This window comes from Ochlerotatus camptorhynchus, unplaced genomic scaffold (genome assembly GCF_037179485.1).
Source record: "Ochlerotatus camptorhynchus isolate MF236.1 unplaced genomic scaffold, CSIRO-AGI_Acam_v1.1 ptg000357l, whole genome shotgun sequence".
In the NCBI taxonomy this organism is placed as follows: Eukaryota; Metazoa; Arthropoda; class Insecta; order Diptera; family Culicidae; genus Ochlerotatus; species Ochlerotatus camptorhynchus.
Window position 1 is genome coordinate 5,891,272 of NW_027040845.1, and position 27,626 is coordinate 5,918,897.

Sequence of the window (27,626 nt, forward strand, 5' to 3'; positions counted from 1 at the left end):
GTTACCTAATGCTAGAAACCTATACAATAAAAACACCTTCGCGAGTTTCAAAGGTTGATTTAGCAGTCGCGAATTCAGGCACCGCTGCGCCGACATCAAGATGAAAATCAACGGTGCCGCTGTAACCGTGCAGAAGACCGTTTTTGACAACCGCCAGTTTGCGCAAAAGTGACCGATGTGTGTAAATACACCCGTCGTCGTGCAAGAGAAAAGAGACAACAGTGCGAGAACGAGAGCCGCAGTTCGGCTGAGTGCGCGAGAGCAAAACGGAGAGACTTTTTTTTGTTGGGTGTCGAAACGCGCACGCACACAGGCTCACAAAAAGCAAGATGGCCACCGTTGTTCGCTCTTCCTCGTCGTCGACCGTCGTAACAAAAATCTGAAAAAAGTGCAAAAATCAGGATTAATATCTGTGTTTTCTTGGCGTAATTGTGCAGTTAAGGTGCCGTGGAAGTGATTAAGGTAGAAGATTGTGCCCCGGGGGCAAGCAATAGGACATAAATTGCTCCCGAAAGTAGGTGGAAAATTGGTGTCTCTTTTTTGTGTGGTCTGTTCGGGGAGAAGTTGCAGCAGCAGCAGCACGAAAGGAAAAGTGAAACTCAGCGCAGTGTCTTCCTGCTGGTATCGATTTGTGTTTGTTTTAATTTTTCTTCCTCTTCGGGGGATTGGCTTCCCGAAAATTGCTGTGAAAAAGGCTTGCCGTGGGGGGAACTTGAAGAAAAAAACTGAAATAGTGAAACCCGAACAGGATTTCTTGAAGCAGCAGCAATGAGCTGAACTTGTTGGGTGTCCCATTTCGCCTGAGCAGCAGCGCGAGAAAAGAGGAACCACTTGAAAGAACCACCACCAGCAGCAGCACCACACACGGAAAATGGTGAGTTTTTTTCTTTTGTTTTTGTCACGATCGATTTTTCCGTATGTCTGATGGAGTTTTTAAATTGTACCGTTTTCCGTTTTCGTTTTAGACGAAGCTGGTGCAACAGCCGTCTTCGTCGAGTGCTGCTGACCAGCAGCCCCTTCCGGAAGTTTTGGAACAGTGCGGTGACGATCAAGGGCAGTCGCCACAGGCCAGTTCCACTCCCGCGAAGGGGGCAACGACGCCCACCTCGAAGCGGCAGCCACACCAACCTCTGTCGAACAGGAGAACATCAACACGTTTGACCTCAATACGGAATGACAGTCTGTCATCATCATCATCATCCTCATCTTCATCTTCATCGTCACTGTCCTCGGCGGCAGATTTGGAATCCGTTCCGGATATCAAATCATCGTCGAGTGAGGATGTCTTCAAAGTGCCATCAGTTACCCCGGGAACACCCGGAGAGGAGCAACCAGAATCTGGGATTATATGTCGGTTGCCATTGGATCGATTACAAGCAATCTTGGGTGCGCTAAACATTTTGAAAAGCCCTGCGGACAGTGAGTCGGGAACTAGCACCAGCCCTAGCCCGACATACAAGTTGCTGTGTTTGTATTGCGACCGCACTTTTGCGAGCCAGACACTGATGGCAAAACATATCGATCGGGTTCACCGAATACCCAAAGATCGTCGAAGTAGTAGCCGAGTGGTGCCAACGGTGAGCGATGGAGCATTTCCCAGCTGTAGCTATTGTAACAAAGGGAAAGTACTCAATCCTGCCTCGGAAGATCTCTCCCAGTTGTTCAAACACCTGGTCGATCAACATTCCGATCGTTACTTTGCTTGCGAAGCGTGTGCCCTGCGATTTCCGAGCGACGAGTCACGAGACTCCCATATGGAAGCACTACATCAACCTGCCGTCAGCGCTTCAGAAACTCGCACCAGGCCCAAATCGAAAGCAGCTTTGAAAAGTTTCAATCTTAACAAGACGAAAAAATGCGACATTATCACCACGCCCCTCACCATACAGGTAGATTTCGACACGGAAGCAATTAAGAATCTCACAATCGAAAACATTGAAGCCGTAGATTCGCTTTCGGCTGCACTAGGCATTGCCGCCAGTTCAGCTACAAATTCTTCCACCCGGCTCAGAAGTTCCGGAAGAACCTCTGCCCGGTCCGTAACGGCTGCGGCCGGTTCTGCCAAATCGAAGGTGTTCAAGAAATCCGACAAAATGCTAATGCGTTCCTCAGAACAGACGCTTTCTCGGCTTGGGATTGCTCAGCATCGGACACCCCGACAAAGTCGACGAGCGGCCTGCGCCAAAAATCGGCGAAAACCTGCTACCGACAGCGCCAGTTGCTCCTCTTCCATCTCCGGGACGTCATCTTCCCAACCGGACAATCACTACAACAAAATCACCAAACTAAAAACCATCCGCTCGACGCTGAACAATCCGAGTGGAAGTTCCGAGACCGATTTCGTCGTTTCCCGTGGCAAAAACGACATTATCAGCACGTATGATGAAGATTTCTACGAAAACGTCAACTTTAATGTCCGACAGAATCTAAGTTGCTATCTGGACGGTAAACTGGAGGCCCCAACACCGAATGCACCATCCCCGAAGAGTCCGGTAGCGACTGTCCCGGCGATTCGATCAATCGTTGTAAAGAGCCCCATCCAGCCGGAATGCAAAATCCACGAAGCAACCAACCTGCCAGCGATGACAGTTTTCCCCACGCTACTTACCGTCGAGCAGTTCGGAACCGATCTCATGCCGTTGACCAAAATGAAGAAACCCATCACGAAAAATTCCTGGAAATGGAAGTGGGATTTTGTCAAAAAGTACAAGTACGTCAACGAGAATGGTAAAATCGTCAAGAAAATCAAACAACCCACTCTCGGACTGCGAGACCTCTCCAAGCTTGACATGTGGACACAGCTGACGATGCGAACCAAGCACGAATTGATTCGCAATCGCCGGAATATCTGCGAATCGCGAAACTACCTGTCCGACGTTGGCGATACCCTTCGCCAGGATCAACGAAAGCAGGTCAATGAACTTAATCAAATCCTGGACTCACGTCTGTTGCCACAAATCAATCTCGAACAACATGATCAAAGTATTATCAAACTGGAAGCTGAATCCCACGAGGAGGGCGGCGAATACTCCGATCAGTACTCGGAAAATCAAGTATCCAACACAATCGATGAAGACTTCATTGCCAGTCTGCAGCTTCTCAAGCTTCCCGACTCCAGTCGACTCATGCAAGTGGTCCTCAGTGGCGAGTGGGCCCGTCCACGATGCTACATATGCTACTGCTGTGGAGACAAGTTCAACTCTCTCAAACAGATGGAAGAACATAAAACCTTCCGCCATCCATACGTCTACTCAACGTACTACGAAATCGTCGGCCGCGAACTCATCGAAAAGGAACTCTTCAAACATTTCTTCATCCCTCTCTCGGCTCTGACAATGCATCGCATCCACTACTCACGCCTATCATCCTATCCTGGGTACGATCGCCGATTCCTACCAGCTCGGCAACCCTCTTCCGAATCGGCTGCCACCATCACCGAGATCAAAAGTGAGGATTCATCCTCGAACGAAGCTACCTCGTTTTCGACGACAACCTCTTCCTCATCGCTCCTATCCATTTCCGCCAACACGGCCAGCAGCAGCGGTTCTTCCATCTCCTCCCGTTCGGCCCTGGATATGCTCGTATCGGCTGGAAACGACTACACCACTTCCTTCACCAGCTACCCCACGGACTCCGCGCCGGTCCGATGCTCAAAATGCAGCAAGGAATGCGTCAACACGTTGGTTCTCTATGCACACATTCTAAACTGTACCAACGACTACATTTGGTTGCAAGCGAAGAAACGAATGAAGTACCGTCGGGCCAACCGACGCCGCAAGGGATGCAGTCGTGCGGTACTGGCCGCCAGGAAGGCCCAAATGTCCCACAGTGCCCAAGCGGCGGTGGAGAAATCCGAAACGGCGAGCAATCATTCCGGAGCGGATGCCGACAGTAGCAGCAGTAGCAGCGCGGGATCGGAAAGCAAGAAGAAATCAAAGTCGTCTCCTCCGAGGCCGAAGGAAAATGACAGTAAGTTGATGGTTTTCATTTTTTTCGGCATGAATGACAAAATACACTGTGGGAAAGTGGGAAATAAATGGGATCGGTGATGATTACTATCTAATGCAAAAAACTGGGAAGAAATCGCTTTGAATAAAATTCTTCTGTACAGTGAGGCGAATTAGATAAGATTGTGTCCCAATTGCCAAGAATCGGTCGATCGACAACTCCGGGTTGAAATTAATAACTCAGCAAATGCGATAAGAACCGTTTATTATTCGACGAAAGGATTTCTTATTTGAAACAGAATTCATAAGTTTGGCTTATGAAACTTATAATACACTGCATAAACATAATCAACTGGGTTGTAGAAATGCTCTCCAAAAGAGAAATATCAGCTAATCTAGGAGATTCAGTAGTGAAAGTAACAGCTGTAAAAGGCTGTCCTCAAGAAGGTGTTCTTTCTCCCCTTCTGTGGTCTCGTAGTTGTTGATGACCTTCTTTTAAAATTAAAGCATCAAGGATTCGAAAAAATTGGGTTTGCGGATGACATTTTCATTATAGTCCGTGGAAAATTCGATTAAGTTGTTTTCGACAGAATGCAAAAAAGCATTAAAATTCACACTATCGTGGTGCAAAGATATGGGATTGAATGTCAATCCTACAAAAACAACTATTGTACCTTTTACTAGACGTAAAACCTCTATCACTGGTCTTAAACTAGGAGACGTAAAGCTGTCACTATCTTTAGAAGTAAAGTTTTTAGGAGTAACTTTAGATAGTAAACTCTGCTGGAACAAACATATTGATCAACAAATAGGAAAAGCAACAAATAATGCTTTTTGGACCTGCAAAAGAACGTTTGGAAAAATGGGGTCTGTAACCAAAAAATGATACACTGGATATACTCGGCTATAGTTAAACCCAGGATTACCTACGCCTCACTTATATGGTGGCCGAAAACTAAGCAACAAAAGTTACAAAAGCTTGCAACTATTTCCATAGCTGGAGCAATGCGTAGTACTCCCTCTACTGCCTTAGAAGCTGCTTTACACAATATCCTTCCTCTTCATCAATTTATTCAACTGGATGCAGTGAAAAGCGAGGTGAAAAGTGCTCTAAGGCTCAAACGGTCCATGCATTTCTTCAATTGAGATCTTATTGGACATTTGAGCATTTTAAAAGAGTTTCAGATAAGTCAAATTTCCAAGTTCCTGATGTGACTCGCGTTGACTGGGATGCAGGAAGACTGAATATTAGTCCTGGATCATTAATTTTTTATACAGATGGCTCGAAACAAGATAATATGGACGGGACTGGTATTACCGGCCCTGGGATTAACTTCTCGGTGTCCATGGGAAAATGGCCGACAGTATTTCAAGCTGAAATATATGCCATCTTAGAATGTGCAAAATGCAAATATTTGCATTTGTTCAGATAGTCAAGCGGCGCTGAATGCGTTGAAATCAAAAACTAACCCGTCAAAATTTGTGTGGGAATGTACTAAACTATTGCAGCAACTGTCCTGTCGAAATTCGTCGCCTAGTATGTCCCTAATGCTGTTGGGAAGTGCGTACTGCTCCCGTAGTTGTTGGTATTGCGGACACAGGCATAGGATGTGTTCCACCGATGCAGTGGTTCCGCAAACGTAGCACATTCTGTGGAACTACGTCCCACCAAAACTATGTGAGATCCTTGTATGGCCTGTCCAAAGACGAGAAACCACCTTCTGGTCCCGTAGTTTAGACATATCCGTCCACTTGCTCGTCGTTCCTTTGATTCTTCGGATGAAGCGGGATTGGGATTGGCACCAGTCTGTTTCCCAGGCTTCCCATATTTTGCTGACTATCCATCGCTTTATGTCCTGTAGTGGCACTTCGTTGGTGTAACGGGGGCCAGCTGGTCCAGACCCTGCCAGGCTGTCGGCTTCGCTGTTTCCTGGGATACCGCAGTGCCCAGGGATCCAGGAAAACACCGTGTTCGGAGGTGTGGCCTCCACTATACCCTGTATCCAGGGGTGACTCATGGTCTCCGATGTAAGGGCTTGTATCACGCTGTACGAATCGGATAGCACCAGTATGGGCCGGTCCGATGGTGTTGTAACGGCAACAAAGATGGCCGCAGCTTCGGCGGAGAAAACCGAGCATTGTGGCGGTAGGCTGCTACTCATCGGTGCTGAAATTCCGGCTACTCCAAGCGATCCGTTCGTGTATATGTGGGCATGGGTTGGGTAGTCCGAGCCTAGCAGTTCGGCTACTGTTCTCGTCAGCGCTGCATAGTTATCTCCAGCCTTGAACCTGCTCTTTATCCGACTCTCGATTTTTGGTGAAGGTATGCGCCAACTTTTGTCTCCGTACTAGTGGACCTCGGTCACTGGGGGAAGTCCGAATTGGCAGTCATGCGGAGGAGTCTGTTCCCCTCATCGAGGAGAAAGATCCTGTCATTGCGGTAAAGTCAGCGGCTTTCGTTGCAGTTGCTGCGGTTATACGATGGTGGAAGGGCAGAATACCCGCTTCGTTGCATGCGGCATCGGCGGGCGTTGACGGAAAAAGATCGATGACAAGCCGAACGTAGGTGTTGAAAGTTGGTGCTAGTATCTACACGAGCTTTTCGATGAGGATGCACGTCATCTTAAGACCGTACAGTAGGCGACTATCGATGACGGCTCTTGCAACCCGGAAACGAGTGTCGCGATTGTTAGACCGGTGGGGGCGAGAGATGGTGCGGATCAAGTTGATCCTACTGTGGCAGTCGTTCTTGATCGCCTTAAAGTGCTGCTCGAATTTGCGGGACCGGTCAACAAGTACCCCCAGAATACGGACCGTCTTCTTCAGTGGTATGGGCTGGCTTTGAACTTTAATAGGTGGCCCACTGACACGGTGCCGGGATGGACACACGTGGCATCTGACGCTTTTGGTGGCCGAAAGCTGGAAACCTACCGCGCTGGCCCACCTGGCTACAGCGGAGACTGCTGCCTGGGCCTTGATCCTGTTACGTGCTGCTGTTGGGGCGATAGTTACGATAAGTACATCGTCAGCATACCCGAAAATGTAAACAATGTAGTCCTCCGAGCTAAAAAACTGGGAAAAAACAAAGGTATAGTACAACTGGATCAGTGCCTTAAATTCTCGGCAATCTAAACGTTTTATAAGGCCGAACGCTTTTCATACACAAAAATTAATGAATCTTTCGAAAAAAGGTTTGAGGACATACGCTGGTTTAATAATAGGACACTGTTCTTGTAAATATCACCTGAAAATCATTGGTAAACTTCATTAAGATAAATGTCGCTTTTGTAACTTAAAGAGTGAAAGCTCTGAACATTTGCTGTGTGACTGTGTTGCACTATTTCATAAATAATGCAGATGAGGGGTCAGATGAGACCTTGGGAAATCTGGACTGCTGCTCCCAATCAGGTAATAAATTTCATAAGGAATGTATTACCTCGTACTCTGCGAAGGGACCGTAGGTCGCCTTCTACTTGGTTGATCCACATTACCCGCTCGCGCCTCTTCTTGTTGTTTCTGTTGGATCGCTTTCGAGAACCATTTTCACGGGGTCGTCGTCCGGTAATCTCCGGTAGTCGCCCAATTTTTGCAATGTGGACGATGAATGGAACCAGCAGGTGTTTCCATTCATGGTTTATTCGCCTTTTCCACGTTCCGTCATCCATATGCATTCCACCGTAGATGGTACGGAACACCTTCCGTTCGAAAACACCAAGGGTGCGTTGGTCCTCCAAAAACATAGTCCATGTCTCGTGGCCATAGAGGACCACCGGTCTAATCAGCGTCTTGTAGATAGTCAACTTCGTGCGGCTGCGAATTTTATTCCCTGCCATAATGAGTCTTTGAATGTCTCTGCTTGTATCATTTTCGGTGGTCACCAGTGAGCCCAAATACACGAACTCGTCGACCACCTCGATTTCGCCACCGTCAATCTGAACTCGGAGTGGGAGACTAAATGTTTTCCCTAGAACCTCTTCCTCTCATGTATTTCGTCTTCGATGCGTTGATGGCAAGTCCAATGCTCCTAGCTTCAGCCTTCAGTCTGATGCGAGGGGGACGACTCTATCTACGATGCAAAATGCTGTGGTTAGCTACACGCACGCTGAGTAGATAGAAAGAAGATTGATGACAATTCTGAAGATTTCCTGCAAAAAGATGATGAGCGATGCAAGTAGATGCGACAAATGAAAGAAGATTTTTCGAAGATTGATTCGCTAGTGTGAGATTTGTTGAGCATCTAAACTTGAGATTTAGATGTGTCGCCCCCCTCGCACAGTGGTGCCAAGGGTATGAAAACACGCGCTTTTTTATTTATGCTGAAATGGTTGATTAAAGGTACTAGGTGTCTTGTGAGAAGTTTCTCTGGTAACAACACTCCTTCTTATGGTAAAAAAAAAATTAAAGATTAATCCACCTAAAAGTGAGATGCAAAATTTATTTTTTTAATATGATGAGATACAAAATAATTGTGTTCGGCAAAGCTGTAGAGAACATTACTGTGAACAACTTTTCTGATAACTATAACTTTCTAGTTCTTATAACTGCTGAGATATAAAGGTTTTTTTTTGTGGAGACATCGTTAAAATCAATTTTGCACCTGTAACTTTTTCTACAATATTTCTACATGTTTGGCATGTTCTACAAAGATGTTAGAAATATCAAATTACATGTCTTTTCAGAAGACAGCAAATTGCTATCATTAATATTTGAAAAGTTATTTACATTTTTTGGTTGAAAATTATCCAACTTCCAATACCAATAACTTCTAAACGGGCAAAAACGAGCAGGCCATTCTTTGAGCAATTGAAAGTACTAGAAAATGCAATGAAATGGTTAAGAAACCAGACCGCCCCCCACGTGACCCTTAACCGAAATACTTGCATTGAAACTTGTCACTTTTCAGCATTTGAAATGGCGATTTTATGAAACCACGGGACTGTTATCGAATAGGTGTGAAAAGAGGCATACAAATGGATAACCAAGCAACCTGGGTTATTTCTAGTGACTAACAAAATGACTCGGGATCTAAACCAGACTACCCCCAAACGACCCTTGACTCAATCGCTTATGTAGGTACATTAAATATTTTTCGATTTGTCATCTCTGATGACCAAAAAGTTGCAGAGCATCCCAGGAGCACAACTCACTTTTGTTTTTCAGTAGTTCCCTGATGTTGGAAATTAACGAATCAGAAGACGGTGAAGAAGATCTGTATTCGTGGCTTCTCTGGAAAACTTTCTTGTGTGGTGGGTTCTGTATCGCTTGGTAGCTTTGTTTTTACTTTCCTGGGCCTCTTCAGATAGTTGCCTAATGGGTATTAGAAACGAAGAAATCACTTTCGCCCCATGTATGAGCACTTTATGAACAAACACGGGGAGATAGTACCATGTATATAGATCGACTAGTTTACGAGCCGTTTCTGTTCCGTAGCTTTCGAACCACTCGCAGTTAATTTCGTAGCCTGATGATAGTATAAGAGTTATTAGTTGAATACACATTTATCCAAGTATTCATATGATTTATTACATGACGTAAATTTCCAACATGAGGGAACTACCGAAAAACAAAAGTGAGGTGTGCTCCGGGGATGCTCTGCAACTTTTGGTCATCACAGATGACAAATCGAAAAATATTTAATGTACCTACATAAGCGATTGAGTCAAGGGTCGTTTGGGGGTAGTCTGGTTTAGATCCCGAGTCATTTTGTTAGTCACTAGAAATAACCCAGGTTGCTTGGTTATCCATTTGTATGCCTCTTTTCACACCTATTCGATAACAGTCCCGTGGTTTCATAAAATCGCCATTTCAAATGCTGAAAAGTGACAAGTTTCAATGCAAGTATTTCGGTTTAGGGTCACGTGGGGGCGGTCTGGTTTCTTCACCATTTCATTGCATTTTCTTGTACTTTCAATTGCTCAAAGAATGGCCTGCTCGTTTTTGCCCGTTTAGAAGTTATTGGTATTGGAAGTTGGATAATTTTCAACCAAAAAATGTAAATAACTTTTCAAATATTAATGATAGCAATTTGCTGTCTTCTGAAAAGACATGTAATTTGATATTTCTAACATCTTTGTAGAACATGCCAAACATGTAGAAATATTGTAGAAAAAGTTACAGGTGCAAAATTGATTTTAACGATGTCTCCACAAAAAAAACCTTTATATCTCAGCAGTTATAAGAACTAGAAAGTTATAGTTATCAGAAAAGTTGTTCACAGTAATGTTCTCTACAGCTTTGCCGAACACAATTATTTTGTATCTCATCATATTAAAAAAAATAAATTTTGCATCTCACTTTTAGGTGGATTAATCTTTAATTTTCTTTTACCATAAGAAGGAATGTTGTTACCAGAGAAACTTCTCAGAAGACACCTAGTACCTTTAATCAACCATTTCAGCGTAATTAAAAAGCGCGTGTTTTCATACCCTTGGCACCACTGTGTCTCGGTCTGATGTACGTTTCCGCCATCGTCTCAAAGTTCCGTGTCATGATGTCGGTGTCATCGGCGAAGCCAAGAAGCTGGATGGACTTCCTGAAGATCGTGCCACTCGTGTCTATCCCAGCTCTTTTCACAACTTCTAACGCGATGTTAAATAGCAGACACGAAAATCCATCACCTTGCCGTAACCCCCTTCAAGATTCAAAGGGACTCGAGAGTGTCCCCAATACTCGAACAACGCACATCACTCGGTCTATCGTCGGCTTGACCAATCGCGTCAGTTTATCCGGAAATCCGTACTCGTGCATAATCTGCGATTAGCTGATCTCGATCGATTGTGTATGCGGATTTGAAACCTGCAGAACCTGCCGTATTTCGAAAATTTGTCCCACGAATTCTGTTGCAAATGGCAACAGGCTGCGGCATAGAATTTGGGAGAGTACCTTGTAGGCGACCGATCTCCTCCTCAACTTCTTGAAGATCTTGGGGCCGGTAGCCTGTCGTCTTCTACGCGTGCTCCAAGGTTTGTTACCGTGCCACCTTCGTTTTCTGCTGCATCACCATTGATGTGCTCGTCATAGTACTGCTACCACCTCTCATTCACCTCACACTCGTTCGTGAGAAAGTTACCGTCCAAGTCCTTGCATATATCGGCTTGCGGCACGTAGCCTTTGTGCGAACTATGTAGCTAACTATGTAGCTATGTAGAACTTCCGTGTGTCGTTTACGCGGTACAGATTTTCTATCGCCTCACGATCTCGGTCTTCCTGCTGACACTTCTTCCTTCGGAATACCGAGTTTTGTCTGTTCCGCGCTTGTCTTTATCGCTCCACATTCAATCTCATGCGGCGTTGCAGCATTCTTGCCCGTGCTGCATTCTTCTCCTCTACTAACAATTTGCATTCGCCGTCAAACCAGTCATTTCTTCGGTCCGGGATTTCAATACCTAGTGCCGCTGCAGCAGTACTACCTATGGCTGAACGGATGTCCCTCCAGCCATCTTCAAGAGAAGCTGCGCCAAGCTGCTCTTCCGTGGGTAGTGCAAATTCCAGCTGCTGCGCGTAATCCTGGGCAACTGTTATGCACCGTCGAGAGTTTTGAGTGCATGCATACTGCAACTAGATAGTGGTCCGAATCTTTGTTCGCACTGCGGTACGTGCGAACGCTGATAATGTCGGAGAAGAATTTCCCGTCGATTAGAACGTGATCGATTTGGTTTTCTGTGTGTTGGTCAGCTGATCTTCAGGTGGCTTTGTGGATATCCTTGCGGGGGAAAAAGGTACTTCGGACTACCATACCCCGAGAGGCTGGAAAGCTTACGCATCGGTCTGTACATTGCCTGTAGCCCGATGACGATTTTGACGTCCACGTCGTACACCTGCTCCAGTTGTGCATAGAACGCTTCTTTCTCGTCGTCGGGTCTCTTTTCGTGTGGGCAGTGCACGTTGATGATGCTGTAGTTGAAGAAACGGCCCTTAATCCTCAACTTGCACATCGCGGTCGACTGCCAACCAATCACGTTTTGGTAGAAAGTAGCCGCTCGCTGCCCGCTTTCCATACCTTCTGTTCCGTCCAGCAAAGTTCCTGCAGTGCTACGGCTTCGAAGTTGCGTGGTTGAAGTTCGTCATAGATTAACCTATCGCAGCCCGGGAAGCCAAGCGATTTACAGTTCCATGTTCCGAGTTTCCAATCGTAGTCCTTATTTCGTCGCGTAGGTTTGTGCCGATTGTTCCGATCCGTATTTCTTTCTTCGGTATTTGCGACTTTGTTTTTTTTTTTCATGGCGGCTTGTTGGGCCTGCCAGAGTCCCACGCTGGCACTAGGACGGTGATCAGCCGCTCCTAACATGGAGAACAGACGCCGCTTTGAGCCGCACCTCCATGGTGAACAGACGATCTGGTTTGGTGAAGCATTTCCTCTATCACCGTTCTTTGGTTTCCGCGCCAGTGTTCGCGTCGCACCTCTTCACTTTACTATTGCTGGACTGGCAACATTGCCCAGGCTATGCCACCCAGCAATGCGTATGATAGATAAGAAGTGAAAAAGAAGTGCGAGGTTCAACTTTGATAAGACGAAGCTGCATCCATTTATAGACCCAATTTGAGAACAGTAGACAGACATTACATCCACGTACCTGGAAAGTTTTCATGTTAAAATGGTGAGTTTTACAATTTTCAGTCGTGCCTAATTTATATCCAAATAATAAGGATATCTAAACTTGCATGTTGACAGTGATTGCAGCTCAATTATTACATAAGATACGGCATAAAATGTAATTGAAGGCTTCACATATATAAACTATGGTTAGGGACATATACCCTATAAAGACATTTTCAAGGGACTTAAAGAGAGAATTTCTAATTTATTTTAGAAGAATTCTGAAAGGAACTTAATAAAAATCGACACGAATTTCATTGATTTGCCTCATGAAAAATAATGTCGATAAAAAAATAATTTAAAGGAGTAGCCTGGAACCGAACCAAAGACGTTGATATTACGAGCCCTGACTGAGGCACTCGATTGTCAACGCTTGCGAAAATGGAATGGCTAAAGGCATATAAGAGCTACCTCATGTTAGACGAAAATCTGTCATAAGTCGTGCTTGTGAAATTCATATGTGTCGTTCATAAGTCGAGCCTTATGAAATTCTTAAATCTATTTGTATTAAGCTAAGTCAATTTTTCACAGAATCCCAAATATTACCAAAAAAAATCCAAAGTTCCGAATCTCTAAAGCCGTAGATTCCAAACCGGAACAATAAAGCAAATCAATCATTAACTGTTCCCTCATTCTTGTTTCCGCAGGTGACATCGTCAGACGGCTGACGGCCAACCTCCCTGCAAAGCGTGTGTCACGGCAGATACTGCAGGTCACCAAGCAAATCCGAAAACGTCCACAAATCAACATCGTCAAAGGCAAGAAACAGGTCGTTTCTACCTTGGCCCCATCCAAGGCGGGAGTGCCCCGTGGTGCCAGTGCCGCTGCTCTCAAGTTACGAAGTGGTAAGATTGCAGCTGTCCCTAGTTCAAGTAAGAAGGTACCGGTCAAGGCTAAGTCTAAACCTAAACCACCGGTAGAAGCAGAAGAAGAAGCGAAAGAAGAACCAAGTGGTAAAGCTGATAAGGAGGAGGAGATCAAAGAAGAGACGACGAAGGATGATACCAAAGAGGAGCAGCAAGAGAAACGGGAGGAAGAAGCGGAGAAAAAGGAAGACAGACAGAAGACTCCCGTTATGAAGAAAAAGAAGTCGGTACTTCCTCGCGGGAGGATACTTCCGGTTCGTGGTAATGCATTCGGCAATCGAGGAATGCAATGGAAGGGTAAGAAGGTGCTTCCGTTCAGAAAGGGATTGACTGGCAATAGTCGGACGTTGCGAAGCGGTGTTGTGAAGGTCATGCCCACCGTCGGTATCCGAAAGGTTAAAGCGAAAAGCGTTACGCCGACGAAGAAGGAATCGCCAGAAAAGGAAGACAAGGAGACAGAGATGAGTTCACCGACAAGTGCGAAGAAGAATAGTTCTAAACGAAAGGGGAGTAAAAGTCCGGTCGAGCTGGAAGGTAAGCAGGAAAATTCTAATTCGAATAAAGAGGATGAAGAGAAACAAGAGCCATTAGAGGATGTAGTGGAAACGGGAGAAGAGGTTAGTCAACACAAAGATGAGGAGGAAGAAACTGTGAAAAAAGATCATGACGAAGAAGAAGCTAAGAAGAATACCAATGAGAAAGAGGATCCCGTTACCGAAGAAGTGCCTAAAGAAAGTTCTAAAGATGATGATTCGAATAAAGTTGAAGAGAAGCCATCTGAAGAAAAAGTAGCACAGGTGGAAAATGTTGTCACGCCCGTGAAGGAAGTTGAGTTGAGTAGGGATGAGGTGGCTACTCCTAAGGCGTTGGAGGCAATGGCGGAAGAACCGCATGATCAACCCATCGTCACCCAGCCGGTTACACCGGTCAAGTCTCCATCGGTAAATTCGCAGCCACCTTCGACTCCCTCGACACCATCCTGCCAGCAAGCCAATAAACGAAAACCGAAAAAGCTAAACGACTGTATTGCAATGTTGACTGGTAAGCTGTCCGAAAAGCTTGGCGTTGACTTTTTCAACCAGGCCATAGGCAAGAATCCTGGACCGAAAAATACGGTTCCATCTGTCGAAACGCGTGCCTCTAAGCAATTATTGCTTCCGGCTCCTAACATGGTTCCATTACAGCCACCTACAATTACCGCCATGCCTCTGCAGATAACTCCACCTCAGTTGGCACCACTGCCGCTGGTAATGAACACCCGACGGTCATCAGTGTCATCGCAACCTCCAATGCTCTCTCCCGTATCACCCATCGTAACGCCAATGGAAGAAATTTCCGATGAACCTTTGAATTTGTCGAAGAATAGTCCAATTGGCAGAAGTGCTCCACCTCGAACGAGGGATATGTACAATCATCACAGACAGACTCACCATATGTCACCTCCACCGCCTCCATCGCCGACGAGCCTGCATTCACCGCATCAGCTTCCAACTTCAATGCGTCACCCTTCTCCTCAGCCTCAGCCGTCGCAACATCAACAGCAACAGCATCAACAACAGCACCAACAACACCAGCAACACCACCAGTCCCTACAACACCATCAACCGGGTCCATCGACATCAAACAGAAACCTTCCGTCAATCAAGCTTCCACCGGGTCTCATAATCGAACGAGTCGAGTTTAAGTCTAGACCCGTCATATCCAAGGAAGCTCCATCGGTAACCATTGTAGCTCGCCGACAACCTCCTCCTTCGATGGAAAGTCGGGAAAGTCGATCGATGATGCATCATACTACATCTGAATCACAACCATCACCTCAAACCGTAACGAGACGGCAATCTATTCATCAACAACAACAGCAACAGCAGCAACAACAACAACAGCAACAGCAGCAACAACAACAACAACAGCAGCAACAACAACTACAACAACAACAACAGCAGCAGCAACAACAACAACAACAACAACAACAGCAGCAGCAACAACAACAGCATCAACAGCTCTACGGTGACCCGAGGAAGATTACGCCTCCATCTCACCAACAACAGCAACAGCAGTTGCCATCGCCGAAGCAGACCCAACCACTACAGCAGCAGCAGCAGTCGCCGTATCAATCAGCGCCATCAATAGCTTCGACGCTACGCCAGGAGCGGCCTCTGGAGAATCGTATATCGGTTACCATTACGGAAGCGAAAAACGATCGCCATCACAGTCCAGTCGCCAAGCAACCTCCGGTTACGTTGAATATTCCCGAGCGTTTACCGGTTATCGATCGAGCTCCACCTACTGTTAACCCTACACCGCTGATTATTCCCACCGTACCCATTCCTAATCAGCCACAATCAGCATCCTCCAGCAGCAGTAAACGAAGTCGTCGCAAGAGTGTTTATGTGACACAAACTCCGCCAGTCAGCGAAACACAATCCCATGCCCCGGCACCTCCGGTTCCTTCGGTTGCACCACCAGCGCCTGTTGTTTCACCAACGTTCCTTCCAGGACCATTTCCATTATTCCCGCATTCCCTACTTACAGGCCCACCGCTTGGGCTTGACCTTCAACGGCTGGCAGCCGTAGGTCTTCCTCCCCATCTGAAACCACCGGCAATTCCACCTCTCTCTGTGCCCGCTCCTCATGCTCCTAGCACGGCCGCTGCTGCTGCTCTTCTCGAGAAGATATTCCTACCGAATCGGGATGTCATCGTAAAGCAAATCGAGAATGCTGCCGCCGCCGCAGCTGCTGCTGCGGCTGTCGCTGCTGCACAACCTCCTCCGGCGCAAATTTCACCCTCAAAGAAAACATCCGAAGAAGCCGTTCCAGTCGTCGAATCGCCCCCGAAAGATAAAACATCAACCTCGGAAGCCACTCCTCCTCCACCCGTCGAGAAGAAGGCACAAAGTGTGATAGTTTCACCCCCAACAGCTACACCCATTGCAATCCCAACGACGGAAATCCCCGCTAAAGACCCTCTACCGACCACCGATACAGAAGCAAACAGGTTTACAGAACCACTTCCGGTGCCTGCCCAGGATCCAGTCGAACCAGTAGACGTGATTCCACCCAAAGAGCCAGAACCGACGAAAGAGAAAACACCTCCCCGAGAGGAACATCCTCCGAAGAGCCCGGAAAAGTCAATACTAAGCACATCACCGGAGGAACCGCCTGTCGAAATTCCAGCAGAACCCAAGCCCTCAGAATTGGGACCGGAATCACTCGAGCCCTCGAAAACGTCAACTACTCCCACTCCCGCTGCGCACAGTTCAGCAAAAACTGTCCGCAAGCGGCGAAAGAATGAACTGGCTGCCATTCTGTCCGACCAACTGCTGGAAAGCTTTAAAGAAGTGGACCAAAATGCCCTGCAGGATCTGAAAATGATGCATGATATGTCCTGTGAAAAACCGGATATAAAGTTTTCACTCGAACAGATTCCGCAACTGGCCAAAAGGAAAGTCAACATTCGTCATCCGCAATCACCGGTTGCCACTGGAAAGAAGACACCGGCAAAGAAAGGTGCGAAAGATCAAGCAGCTAAGGATCAGACAACTGAGGAGATGCAAGAGAAAGACAAAGTTGAGGAAGTCGATGAGAAGACAGAAAATGAAGAAAACGAAAAGAGGGAAAGCGTGGTGGACCAACCAGAGCAGATCACTGAAGAAGTGGAAAAACATGTTGAACCTGTAGTTGAGGAAGCCCAGAAACCTACGACGGCGAAGAAGAACGCGAAAAAGGTTTCGGAGAAAATTCTTAAGAAGGTAGAAGACGAGCCTCCGAAGCCACCAGAAACGGAACCGGAAAAATCGGCCACCCCTGTGGTAGCAGCGCTTCCGGTTAAAAACCCACCAAATCGCCGAACACGCAAACTATCCATCGATATAGAACGGATAGCTACCTTGGATAGGAAAGGACGTCAGAACTTGAAGGCGAAGTATTCGAAGCAACTGGAAAGCTTAGACATAGCTGAAAAACTGAGGGAATCTCCTGCGGATAAAAAGACCAAGACAAAGGCGACTAAAAAAGACGACACTGTGCAAACGCCCAAAGAAGAAGACACGAAGAAAAACGAAGACAAGCCTCAGGAAATTCAGAAACCTTTGGAAAAACCGACGGAAGTCGAGACTATCGAAAAGGCACCAACTCCACAGCCTGTGGTTACGAGTTCCAAAAAGAAGTCGCAACCAAAGTCTCGATCAAAGACACCGTTCCCGTTTCCAAAGGAAAAACCATCGGAGAAGACGGATTTGGATCGGCTGAAGGATTCGTTGAACATCGAAACCCCAATGAAGAAACCAACGATTGGCAAGAAAAAACAAACAGCAGTCGTTGAGGAGTTAACTAAGGAGCCTGAAAAGACAGAACCGACGACGGAGGCTCCAGCTCAAAAGAAAATAGCTAAAAGAAAAGGTGGAAAAGCGGACAAAGAAGAACCTGCAGTTGAACCCAGCAGTACATTTCCGAACAAGAAAAAGAAGGAAGAAACTGAAGAATCTGAACTTCCGAAGGAGGCACCTGAGCCGTCTAAGGAAGTTCCACCGAAGACCCCTACGAAGCGATCGAAAACGCCTGCCCCAGTGGAGGAAAAGCCAAGATCTCCATCGCCTCTGGTCACTCCAAGGAAAGTTATAACACCATCACCGCCTAAGCGAATCATGGCCCGTAGATCATCGGTTTTCGTGGACAGGAACCTAGCACAGTATTTGGAGGAGAGAGATGCCGAGCAAGAGCTTCTTTCTCACAGTTCCTTCAAAGATGATCTGATTCTTACGTCACGCCGAGGCACCCGCAGTCAAGGAACGGTGGATCTGGATCTAGTGCAAAGTTTCGCCGAAGCTGCCATGAAACCTAGAGATCCTCGAAGAAGATCCGCTGCAGCCGTTGCGGCGGCAGCTGCGTCTGCAAAACGTACCGAAGAGGAACGAAGAGTAGCTGACGAAGAACGGAAACGACGGGGAGAAGAGGATAGGCGAAGGTGGGAGGAGGAAAAACGAAAGTATGAAGAAGAAGAGGAGAGAAAGAAGAAAGCAGAGGCGGAAAAACCTGCACCTGTATTGCGAAGGATCAGCGCCCGCAGGGCTTCCTTGTTCATAGCGCCACCTCCAGAAGTCGAGAAACCAAAAGTTCCGGAAGAGAACATTGCGGAAATCAGTAAAGCTACCAAGCGACAGTACAGGCGTCGAGCGTCAGTCTACCAACCGATATCGTTCCTGGATGAAGAAGAACAGATGGAAAAGCAGAAGAAGGAAGAATTGAAAGCAAAGACACCGATGCGATCTAAAACGCCTGGTCCGGGTGGAATTTGGGATCAGGATATAAAAACGATCGGTCGAAGGCGTAATCAGAGTTCTGTGTTCAACGGTACTCCGGAGCCTACTTTTGAATCGTTGTTAGAGCCACTGACCCTTCCGACTACCGGTACGAAACGACGAACCAAGAACAGTCAATTGGCAGAAAACCTCTCAAAGTTGTTCAACATCGAAGAGGAGATCCAGATGATTGACCGAAGTAAGCGGAAGCCACGAAAGACCAACACTCCGGTCGCCTTCGAGTCACCAGCTTCTGTGCTTACCAGCTCCACCCCGGTTAAAGAGATCAAAGAAAGTCTCACGCTACCGAAGGAGTCTCCCATCGGCGTTGAATCGAATAAAATCGATGAACTCGTCAAGGCAGTAGAGAAAGAAGTTGCAAAGGCGAGTATAGCTCCGAAGCCTCGGGAATCACTTTCGTTCTCCAACGACGATGAAGACGAGACCCCAAAGCTGAACAAACTGGTTGAAGACATCATTAACAAATCCGAATCCGAGTCCGACTCCGATGATGACAATATGTCACTGGCATGTTTCGTTCGGCGAGAAGAAGGCTTCCTGAAGCCGAATCAGCAGCACTGTCAAGACTCGCTGGAAGCAAACGCCGAAGACGAAAGCAACAGTGCAATGGACGACGATATGAGCGTAACGACGGAAGTTACATCCTTCGGTGGAAGCATCAGGAAACGCAAACGTCGGAAGTCCATATGCGTGACAAAGTCTCGACGGCCGAAACCACCTGTTGACGAAAGTAAACCTGTCCTGACGTTCAACTGCGATCTTTGTAAGAAGGTTTTCAAGAAGCAAGATGCCTACAACAAGCACCGAATGACGCTGTCCCACATAGCAAAGCTATCCGAACAGGAATACCTTGAAGCACAACAGAAGGAAAGGGAAGCGGCGGCAACTGCTGTGCTTGCTATTCAACAGCCAACTCCTGCCCAAGCAACGCCACCGACAACCGGTGCATCTCCTCAGAGTACTATGAAAAATCTGAGCCAAGAGGAAAAACTTTTCTACGAGTGCTGCTCGATGCTCAAGGAGTCCAATGCAGACAACGAGAACCTAAATCTCACGGTGTCCCTCAAGTCCGACGAAATGGCTTCGGGTATGGTATGCGAGCAAAGTCCACCTTCCAAGGCAAGTGCCGCCTTTCCGAATCCCTTCGCGGGATTACCAGAGCAGGACAAAACCACCGACAGCTGCTTCAACATGGGTGACAGTTTCCCCTCGTTCCAAGATGTCAGCGAAAGCGAAAACTACATCCAAACGATCAATGAACGCTATGCCGATAAAAACCTGGCCGATCCGTTCGCCAAACTGACCGCGGCCGGTATCGATCAGCAAGCGGAAAACGACGGAAACCTTTCGCCACAAAATTCTACCAAATCTACCAGCTCGCAAGCATCGGTGTTTTCACAGAAAACGATCAAAACCAAAGGAGCTTTGAAGGGGTACGATAACTTCAAAGTTTCCATACCGATGAGTGGAATACACATAGCGAAAGAGTCCAAACTGGATACCCTTGCAGATGTGGCGCTGTGTGGTGATATTCCAAAAGAATTCGATCTCAAGGACAGCGATGAAGAGAAGGGAGATGAACTGTCCAGTCGAATACCGGAAATGGCCACTCCTACCCCTCCACCTGGTCAGATGACTCCAAAGAGTGACGCTTCCCCGAAGAATGGCCTCCAAAGCAGTGGACGAAGGGCACCGGCCAAGAAGGAACCACAAGGCAACAGGTTAGGTTTTCGAGCGAAAAAGAAGAAGGGTGGTGCTGCTCCAACCAAAGCTACCACTGCTACTGCCGGCAGCTCAAGGAGATCGACGGCCCGAGAGAGGAAATCAGCGACGGCGCTTGCGGCAAGAACTACGGCCAAAAGCAGTAAACTCGATCCGGACGATATCTATGCCTTTCAAGATTCACCACCAGAAGAAGCTGAAACGCTGCCTTCCTACTCGTCGAAGAAAACTGCGACCAGTTCTTCGTCTCCTGCCATAACGAACAAATCCACTGTGGAGTCAGCCGATCAAGGCGACGACAGTCAACTGTCCAGCTTGAGTTTCTCCGATAGGGACGATTTTGTGTACGGAACCAATACGCTCAGCGAGGAAGACGAGGATGATAAGAGCAGTAGTTACAGCAGTACGCAGACAACACCGAAGAAACCGGTCAAGGCCGACGTTCAAAAGAAAAGTCTTATCATGGGGAGAATTTTCAAGAAAGCCAAGGACAAACCAAAAGAAGAGACTAGTGCGAAGAAAGTGCCAGCGGCTTCGAATGATGACCAAGCGAAACCGGTAGCGAAGGATTTCGACAAGCTCTTTGACACGTTGAAAAAGTGTGAAGCAAAAGAAAAGCCCGACGAAGAGGATACAGCACATGAAGCAGATCAGGAAGCTGAAGATTCGAAGCTTTTGGAAGAATACGAGGAGGATGAAAAGGGTAATCGGAAGCTGCGAAGGAGGAGTACACAGAAAAAACTGACTGAAACGTGGGACTCAGACGAGTTTGAAGACTTCAATTTGAAGAATGTTGTGGATTTGATAGAGAAGAAAGACGGAAAAGCAGTGGGCAAAAAGCCTGCTGCAGCTGCAGACAAGGATGCGCCGAAAGCGGAAGAAAAATCTGACGAATCGCCTCTGAAGGTGGTGAATCAAGCAGTAAAGGAACTGATTGTAACGAAAGGTAAGGCTGGCTCGGATAAGAAACCGATCGTGACAGACGAAACGATACGGCAGGTGATGGAAAGTGTCATCATGGAGGTCTCGATGAATAAGAACCACCGAACGAGGGACAACAAACGTCGAGGCAAGGCGCGGTCAAGCAAAGCTGCCTCATCGGACTCATCGAGAGAGGATGAAAATATGCCGGAGAAGGCGGAACACAAGGACTCCAGTTCCGACAATGGCAGCTCTCTGGATGAACACGTACTGGAATCGAGCGTTATGATTTCCTCAAGAACAATCACCACCAAGTTTAAGCAGAAGCTCAATTCTACTCAAACCGGAAAGCAGAAAGAGGAACCGAAACAGCAACAGCAGAACAAGGCCCAACAAGAAGCGAAGAAAACGGCGGCGACGAATAAAACCGTCAACAATAATAACCAAAATCAAAAGACTAAAGTAGTAGCGAAAGCGAAGGAACAGCGAAAAGAAACACCGGAAGTGAAGAGTACCGCCCAGAACACCAAACTGAAACAACGAAAAGGTCCACCGAAGAAGATGAAAAACGTAGCGTACGATCCGGATAGCGATTTTGAAGACAATATCAAGTGCAAGAAGGTGAAGAAGAAACTGCTGGAAAGTGACATCGAAGCCAATCTGAAGATCGAACAGTTGAACGCACAGCTGAGCGATAGCATATTGATGCCGGCGCCACGGCGGAAGCGGAACGCCGCGGAAACGTTGTACTTCTGGTCGTCATCTAGCGAGGAGGACGATCTGGAGGAGGACTTTGTGGAAGTGTCCACCAACAAGAGTGCGGGCAATAAGAAGAAGAAAGCTGGTGCTGCCAAACCAAAACAGGCAAAGGGACAGCCAGCAAAGTCGCAGCAAAAGCAACAGCGACAGCAGCAGCAGCAGCCGCAACAGCAGCATCCTCAGCAACAGCAACAACAGCAGCAGAAGCAGCTGGACAGCCAATCGGCGATAGAAGCCGGTGACGATACGAGCAGCAGTAGCGAGCACATGCAACAGCACGGTTGGATCGTTGGCGATTCGCACAAGAAGCTGGTCACGTTGTTGGCCCATGCCAAGGGCAAGCAGGACAACCGAACGGTGAAGGCTACCGGCAACCGGAGGAAATCGTAAGTAGATGGTCCTACGTGTGAGTGACTCTGTTGTTTTGTCGGAGGCGTTGTGGATAGCAGCTGCGGCCATGTTGGATGTGCGAGGCAAGCTTCTAGTCGAAGATCCGTTTGTGAACGGACGCGAGTATTCTTTTTTTTTGTAGATATGATTTTTCCTTTTTGTTTTTCTAATAGTTTTGTGGAGATTGATCAGATTGTCATGACGCCGATAAGGAGATACTATAAGTTTTTCAATTGGGTTTCCATAGGGATGTGCATGTGATTTTTTTTTTTCTTCTACTGAGCTAATCTGCTTTGCAGAAGTTCAGATTTATAAATCTTAGACTAGTCGCAAAAAATGTTGTCCGATATGCTTCACACACAACATCGTCGTAGCAGCTGCAACATTTGCCTGCGTCATCCGTTCCTTGGGTAAGCTGTTGATCAGTTCTTTACAAAAAAACGGTGAATAACCAAGCATCAAGTGCTGCTAAATGGTCGAACCATACAAATGTGAAGATCCCAATTTAAGACTGCATGTGAGCGAGTAAATGAGCACAGACGTAGCAACAAAACAAACGATAGAAGCTGGTCGAATGTGCTAAACTACTACTACTAATCGAGCACGTATATGAATTTGTGATATGTATTCAGAAAAAAAAAACATCCCGATGTTAATCAGAGAGGAAGCATGGAATACACTCCAGTTAAAAAAAGGAAAACATAAGTGTAATAATTAAATTTTTTATCTGTTGTAAGATTAAAGTGTAGAAATCAGAAAGGAAGGGGAGAGAATATCTCGTAATCGGTATGAATCAATCAATCCCTATTATGCATATACCTACTGCTACTACTGATGGTTGGGAAACGAGCAAATCAATTTGAGGTAGCCGGATTTTAGCGTATACTTCTCGTTTTAGTTATAATTCATGTTGGTTGGGGGAGGGAGCGAAAGCTACTAACTATCAATGAATGTAGTGACACAAGTACACAGTTACATAGGAGCAATTTTGGAATATAGTGGTTCATCCTACTATCTCTTACTGTAGATCACTGACTACTTGTGGAAAGTTGAATCTCCGATTTGATCGGAGAGCAGGCAGCACATGCTGCTGAGAACAAGGCGCGGCAACGTGCTGTTCATCATGAATCGTACTGAAAGTAAACAATAGATATAACATTATTTAGGAAAAGTAAACGGAAAAATGCAAAAAAAAAATGAAACTGATGTCTAGACTTGATGGGATAACACGAAGGTGGGTGTAACATAAACTAAAAAAATGAAGGAATGCTGATTTCTAACTAAAAATAAAAACTAAATTATCTAGTTCATGTATAGTTATATAAGAAGTAGCTAAAACCTATGAACATAGCCTCTAGAATACGGAACATAAGAGCAATTTTATTTTTTGTTTTTTTTTTTCTACCCCTCGGTAAACTATGTTCAAATTACGTTTACAATCGAACGACTGTGCAAAATTAGTTGAATTAAGAGAAAGAGCTTTTTTATTTTTTTTTTCTATTTTTTGGAGAAAACCAACAGTCAAATCTAGCGTTTAAGGTCCACGATATTTTCGCTTATCGGTTGCCGGGAACTGAACAATTAGTTTTTAGGAGCCAATCCCGTCCCGAAACATTTCACATACCTAGTACAACACCACGCACACAAGCGCACGCAATCTGCTACGTTTTTTTTGTGCGGTTGTTTAAGTTACCTTTACCCGATAACAACAGACACATTCACTACCAAGTACGTACGTCATACACTCTCATGCAACACACACACACACACGTACTACATACTACGCCGGCGGCACATACACGATTTTCATTCGCTCCCACCCACACACATATAATCAAAAGAAACTACCCAACTCCCACTTGTACATGTTGGAAGAGCTCGAGAATCATATTCGTTGCGTTTTAGTGTAATATCGTATATAAATATACAGCAAACAAAAACAAATATTCGTACAATGACGTTATCTGTCGTAACAACTGTTCGTTTGTTTACTACTCTGCTTTATTAAGTATACGTTTATTGAGGTGCTTTCGTTCCTTCTTAGTTTCCTTAACGTGAGAGATGTAAGACACACGACGGATTCCGCATTCCGCAATCGAAGAGCGATGTTTGTTTTCGCGTTTTCCTTTTGTTATCTTTTAAGAAGAAGAAAAAAAACGTCTAAATGTAGCCTAGCGTTGATTGTCGAAGGGAGGGCTTCCCGAGCACAGACATCAAATGTAGTCTGTTGATCTGAAACAGAAGCGATTGGATTTCTGAAGCCAAAGATGCAGTTGGCGGGCACGAGTTACTTTAACCGATACAAGGTTGTCACTGAATCGGGGTTAGGAAATTTGATTGGAATTTTGAAATATTTTTATTCAGACTGTCAACTCTCCTCAACTCGATGTACAATGTCTACGAACTCAGCATCGAGTTATAGAACCATAGTTAAAATTAATTTCATGGTTAACTTGCTATGAGGATTTCGTATGGTCTCCTTAATAGATTAGAGAGTTCACTTTATATTGATCGAATGCTGTTGGTATAAATGCTAAGTCCGATTTTTCGAATTATGTTAATCAAATGGAAGTGATCCATATGTGTGGGGTCAGTGTAATTTTAAAGTGAATTTTCTGAAGAATTTAGACGAGAACCTCAAGATAATTCTGAGCAAAATTTTAGGACATTTCTGAGGTGAATTGCATGAGAATTCTAAGGAGAATTCAAACGAATTTAAAATTAAATGGAAGGAAACCTCGTTAATTCATGGAAAACGTTAAAAGCCGAAGAGAATCTAAGGATGAATTTTTTGAAACATTCTATAGAGAATGCCTGACTGTGAAAGAAATGCTCAAGGGACTCTCAGAGAGAATCTCAAATTTACTTTAGAAGAATTTTGAAGAGACCTCTGTGAAGGGAAATTCCTCATAGACAAATTTAAAGTCTTCGACGCAGAACCAAATTTAAGATCCAGAAAAAAAAATGCTGAGCTGTTAATAGGTCTTGTCTATCTGAACAACTTTGCTGAAGACGGAAGCCTTCTATCTAGTCCATACAAGGAGTAAGTCACTCAGCACATTGTGCCGAAATTGGATTCGGCACAGCTCGGGCACATGTAGGCATTGGATTGTTGTAAATAAAATGGGAGCACTGCTGGACAACTGTTATTGAAGTTATTCATAACATTACGTGCTGTTTGACTGTATATTACGGAACATCCTCTAATTGTATATACCAGAGGAACTCAGACCAGCAGTTCACTTATAGATCTAAATACGAAATGTAGATTCTAGAGTGAGCTCAAGAGAAAGAGGTAGTTAATCACACCTCACTAGGACCCTTAGTTCAAATAATGCTGCAACTCACACAAAACAAACTACAGAAGTCTATTCAACATCCTCTATAGTCGGTTTCCTACAATGTTTCCCACCGGTTCCAACTCTTTCCGACCGTTGCTTTTCACATAACGAAAGGCTAGGTTTCTAGTCTGCCTTTGAGGGCATTATAATACCCTAAAACACAGGACTTTTATTATATTATGAACACAAAATACCAACATTTCGCACACCCGCTACTAAACTAAATGTTTCACTAAAACCAAAACATTTAAGGTGTCAGAAATACCGAGTTGCCGGGATGGGTGTTTCACAAACAATCGCAGCTTCCTCTATGATCGACACAATCGGCACATCTGCGTCACACTTGCGGCACACTTACAATAAAGATGACCCAAAATTGGTGTGCGGAGTGACCTATCCCTTGAGTCCATATGTTAAGTTAGGTCTCCTTATTCCGCACAGCGAGTGAGGCACGCTATGTCTGAAGGCATTTTTTTTGCAACATTAATGTACCTCAGTTTTTTCATCACAGGAAGTTAGAATGGACCTTAACATTCAAATCAGTGATGGTTTTAAAATATTTCATCTTGGGTTTTTTGAGAAAAAGTATTTTGAAGTATACTTAGTCGTTTATGAAGGCGTATATGGACCATTCACGATACAAAACTGTTACGGATCGAAACAAATACAACTGAATATGATTGTTGGAGATTAAGGTAGTCAAAATACTTCGTTTCAATGGTATAACAAGATTTCCTCTTCGGTACCGTAAGATGTCGTAACTTTGTCGTGAACTCATAATGTTTAAAATGATGAAATAATTTACAATGGAGAGAATAAACTAAATTTACTATAATTATAAATTCCATCTGTTTCATCCATTCTTATCAATGCTTACATAAATATCTAAAGAAAATGATAAAATAAACTTGGAGCTGCCAAGATAAGGAGATTACTTCAAATGAGCACTACTATACAATACCACCGCTTTCATCAAGTTTTTGTCGTATCTGAAATTATTTTCCACTGCTTTATAGATACTCCATGTTTGGGAAAAATCATTATGAACAGCTTCGTTTGTTTTTTCCGTGAACCAGACTAAGACTTTTCCTGTACTTTTGCAAAAATCTATAATGTGATATTTTACAATATTGAATTTTTGGCCTACCGGAAGGTTTCGGTAGACCAACTTTCACAAAAAAGACCTATGCACTCATCCATGAGTTCATCACCAAAACAATGTCTCATCACAGCATCCATATTATCCAAAACCATTAGCTGATGTTCAAAATTGCATCCTTCCAAAACTACACGTTTATCAAGCACCTACAATGGCGACCAGTGAATCCAAATTGCGCATGATGAGTCGCATTTGCAGCAGCCACAGAATTTGAAGCGTTATTGAGATCATTATTGGCCGCGTTGTCTTTCATTTCATTTTCATTTCTTTTATTTAACGTCGGTCTCTGTTCCGCAATCTAGTGCCAATCACCGACGGACATCGATTGCCATCCATTGATGGCAATCGAATGTGCAGGAAGGCAGCTTCCACACCTGCGTAGGATATCGCACCCATTCAACAACACACATGGGCCGGGACCAACGGCTTTACTTCCCTTCCGAAGGAAGACGTGACCAGAGATTTTTATGCCTCAGAAAAATCCCACCGACCTCGGCTGGGATTGAACCCAGACCCATTGGGGAGTTAGAAAGCAGTTACGCTTACCACTACACCACCGGCGCCGGTTGCGTTGTCTTTCGTCATAGCTGATTTGAGACCGGGTTGG

At 45.4% G+C, this 27,626-nt stretch overlaps 1 protein-coding gene across 1 annotated transcript; it reads left to right on the plus strand.

The window, feature by feature from the left end:
- On the plus strand, positions 1–27,022 carry LOC135709207 (titin-like). The gene is made up of 3 exons (XM_065231434.1): positions 1–874; positions 966–3,969; positions 13,191–27,022. Exons 1-3 carry the CDS (start codon positions 872–874, stop codon positions 22,517–22,519), a joined length of 12,336 nt encoding a protein of 4,111 aa, XP_065087506.1. The 5' UTR covers positions 1–871; the 3' UTR covers positions 22,520–27,022.
- Positions 27,023–27,626: the final 604 nt, after the last annotated feature.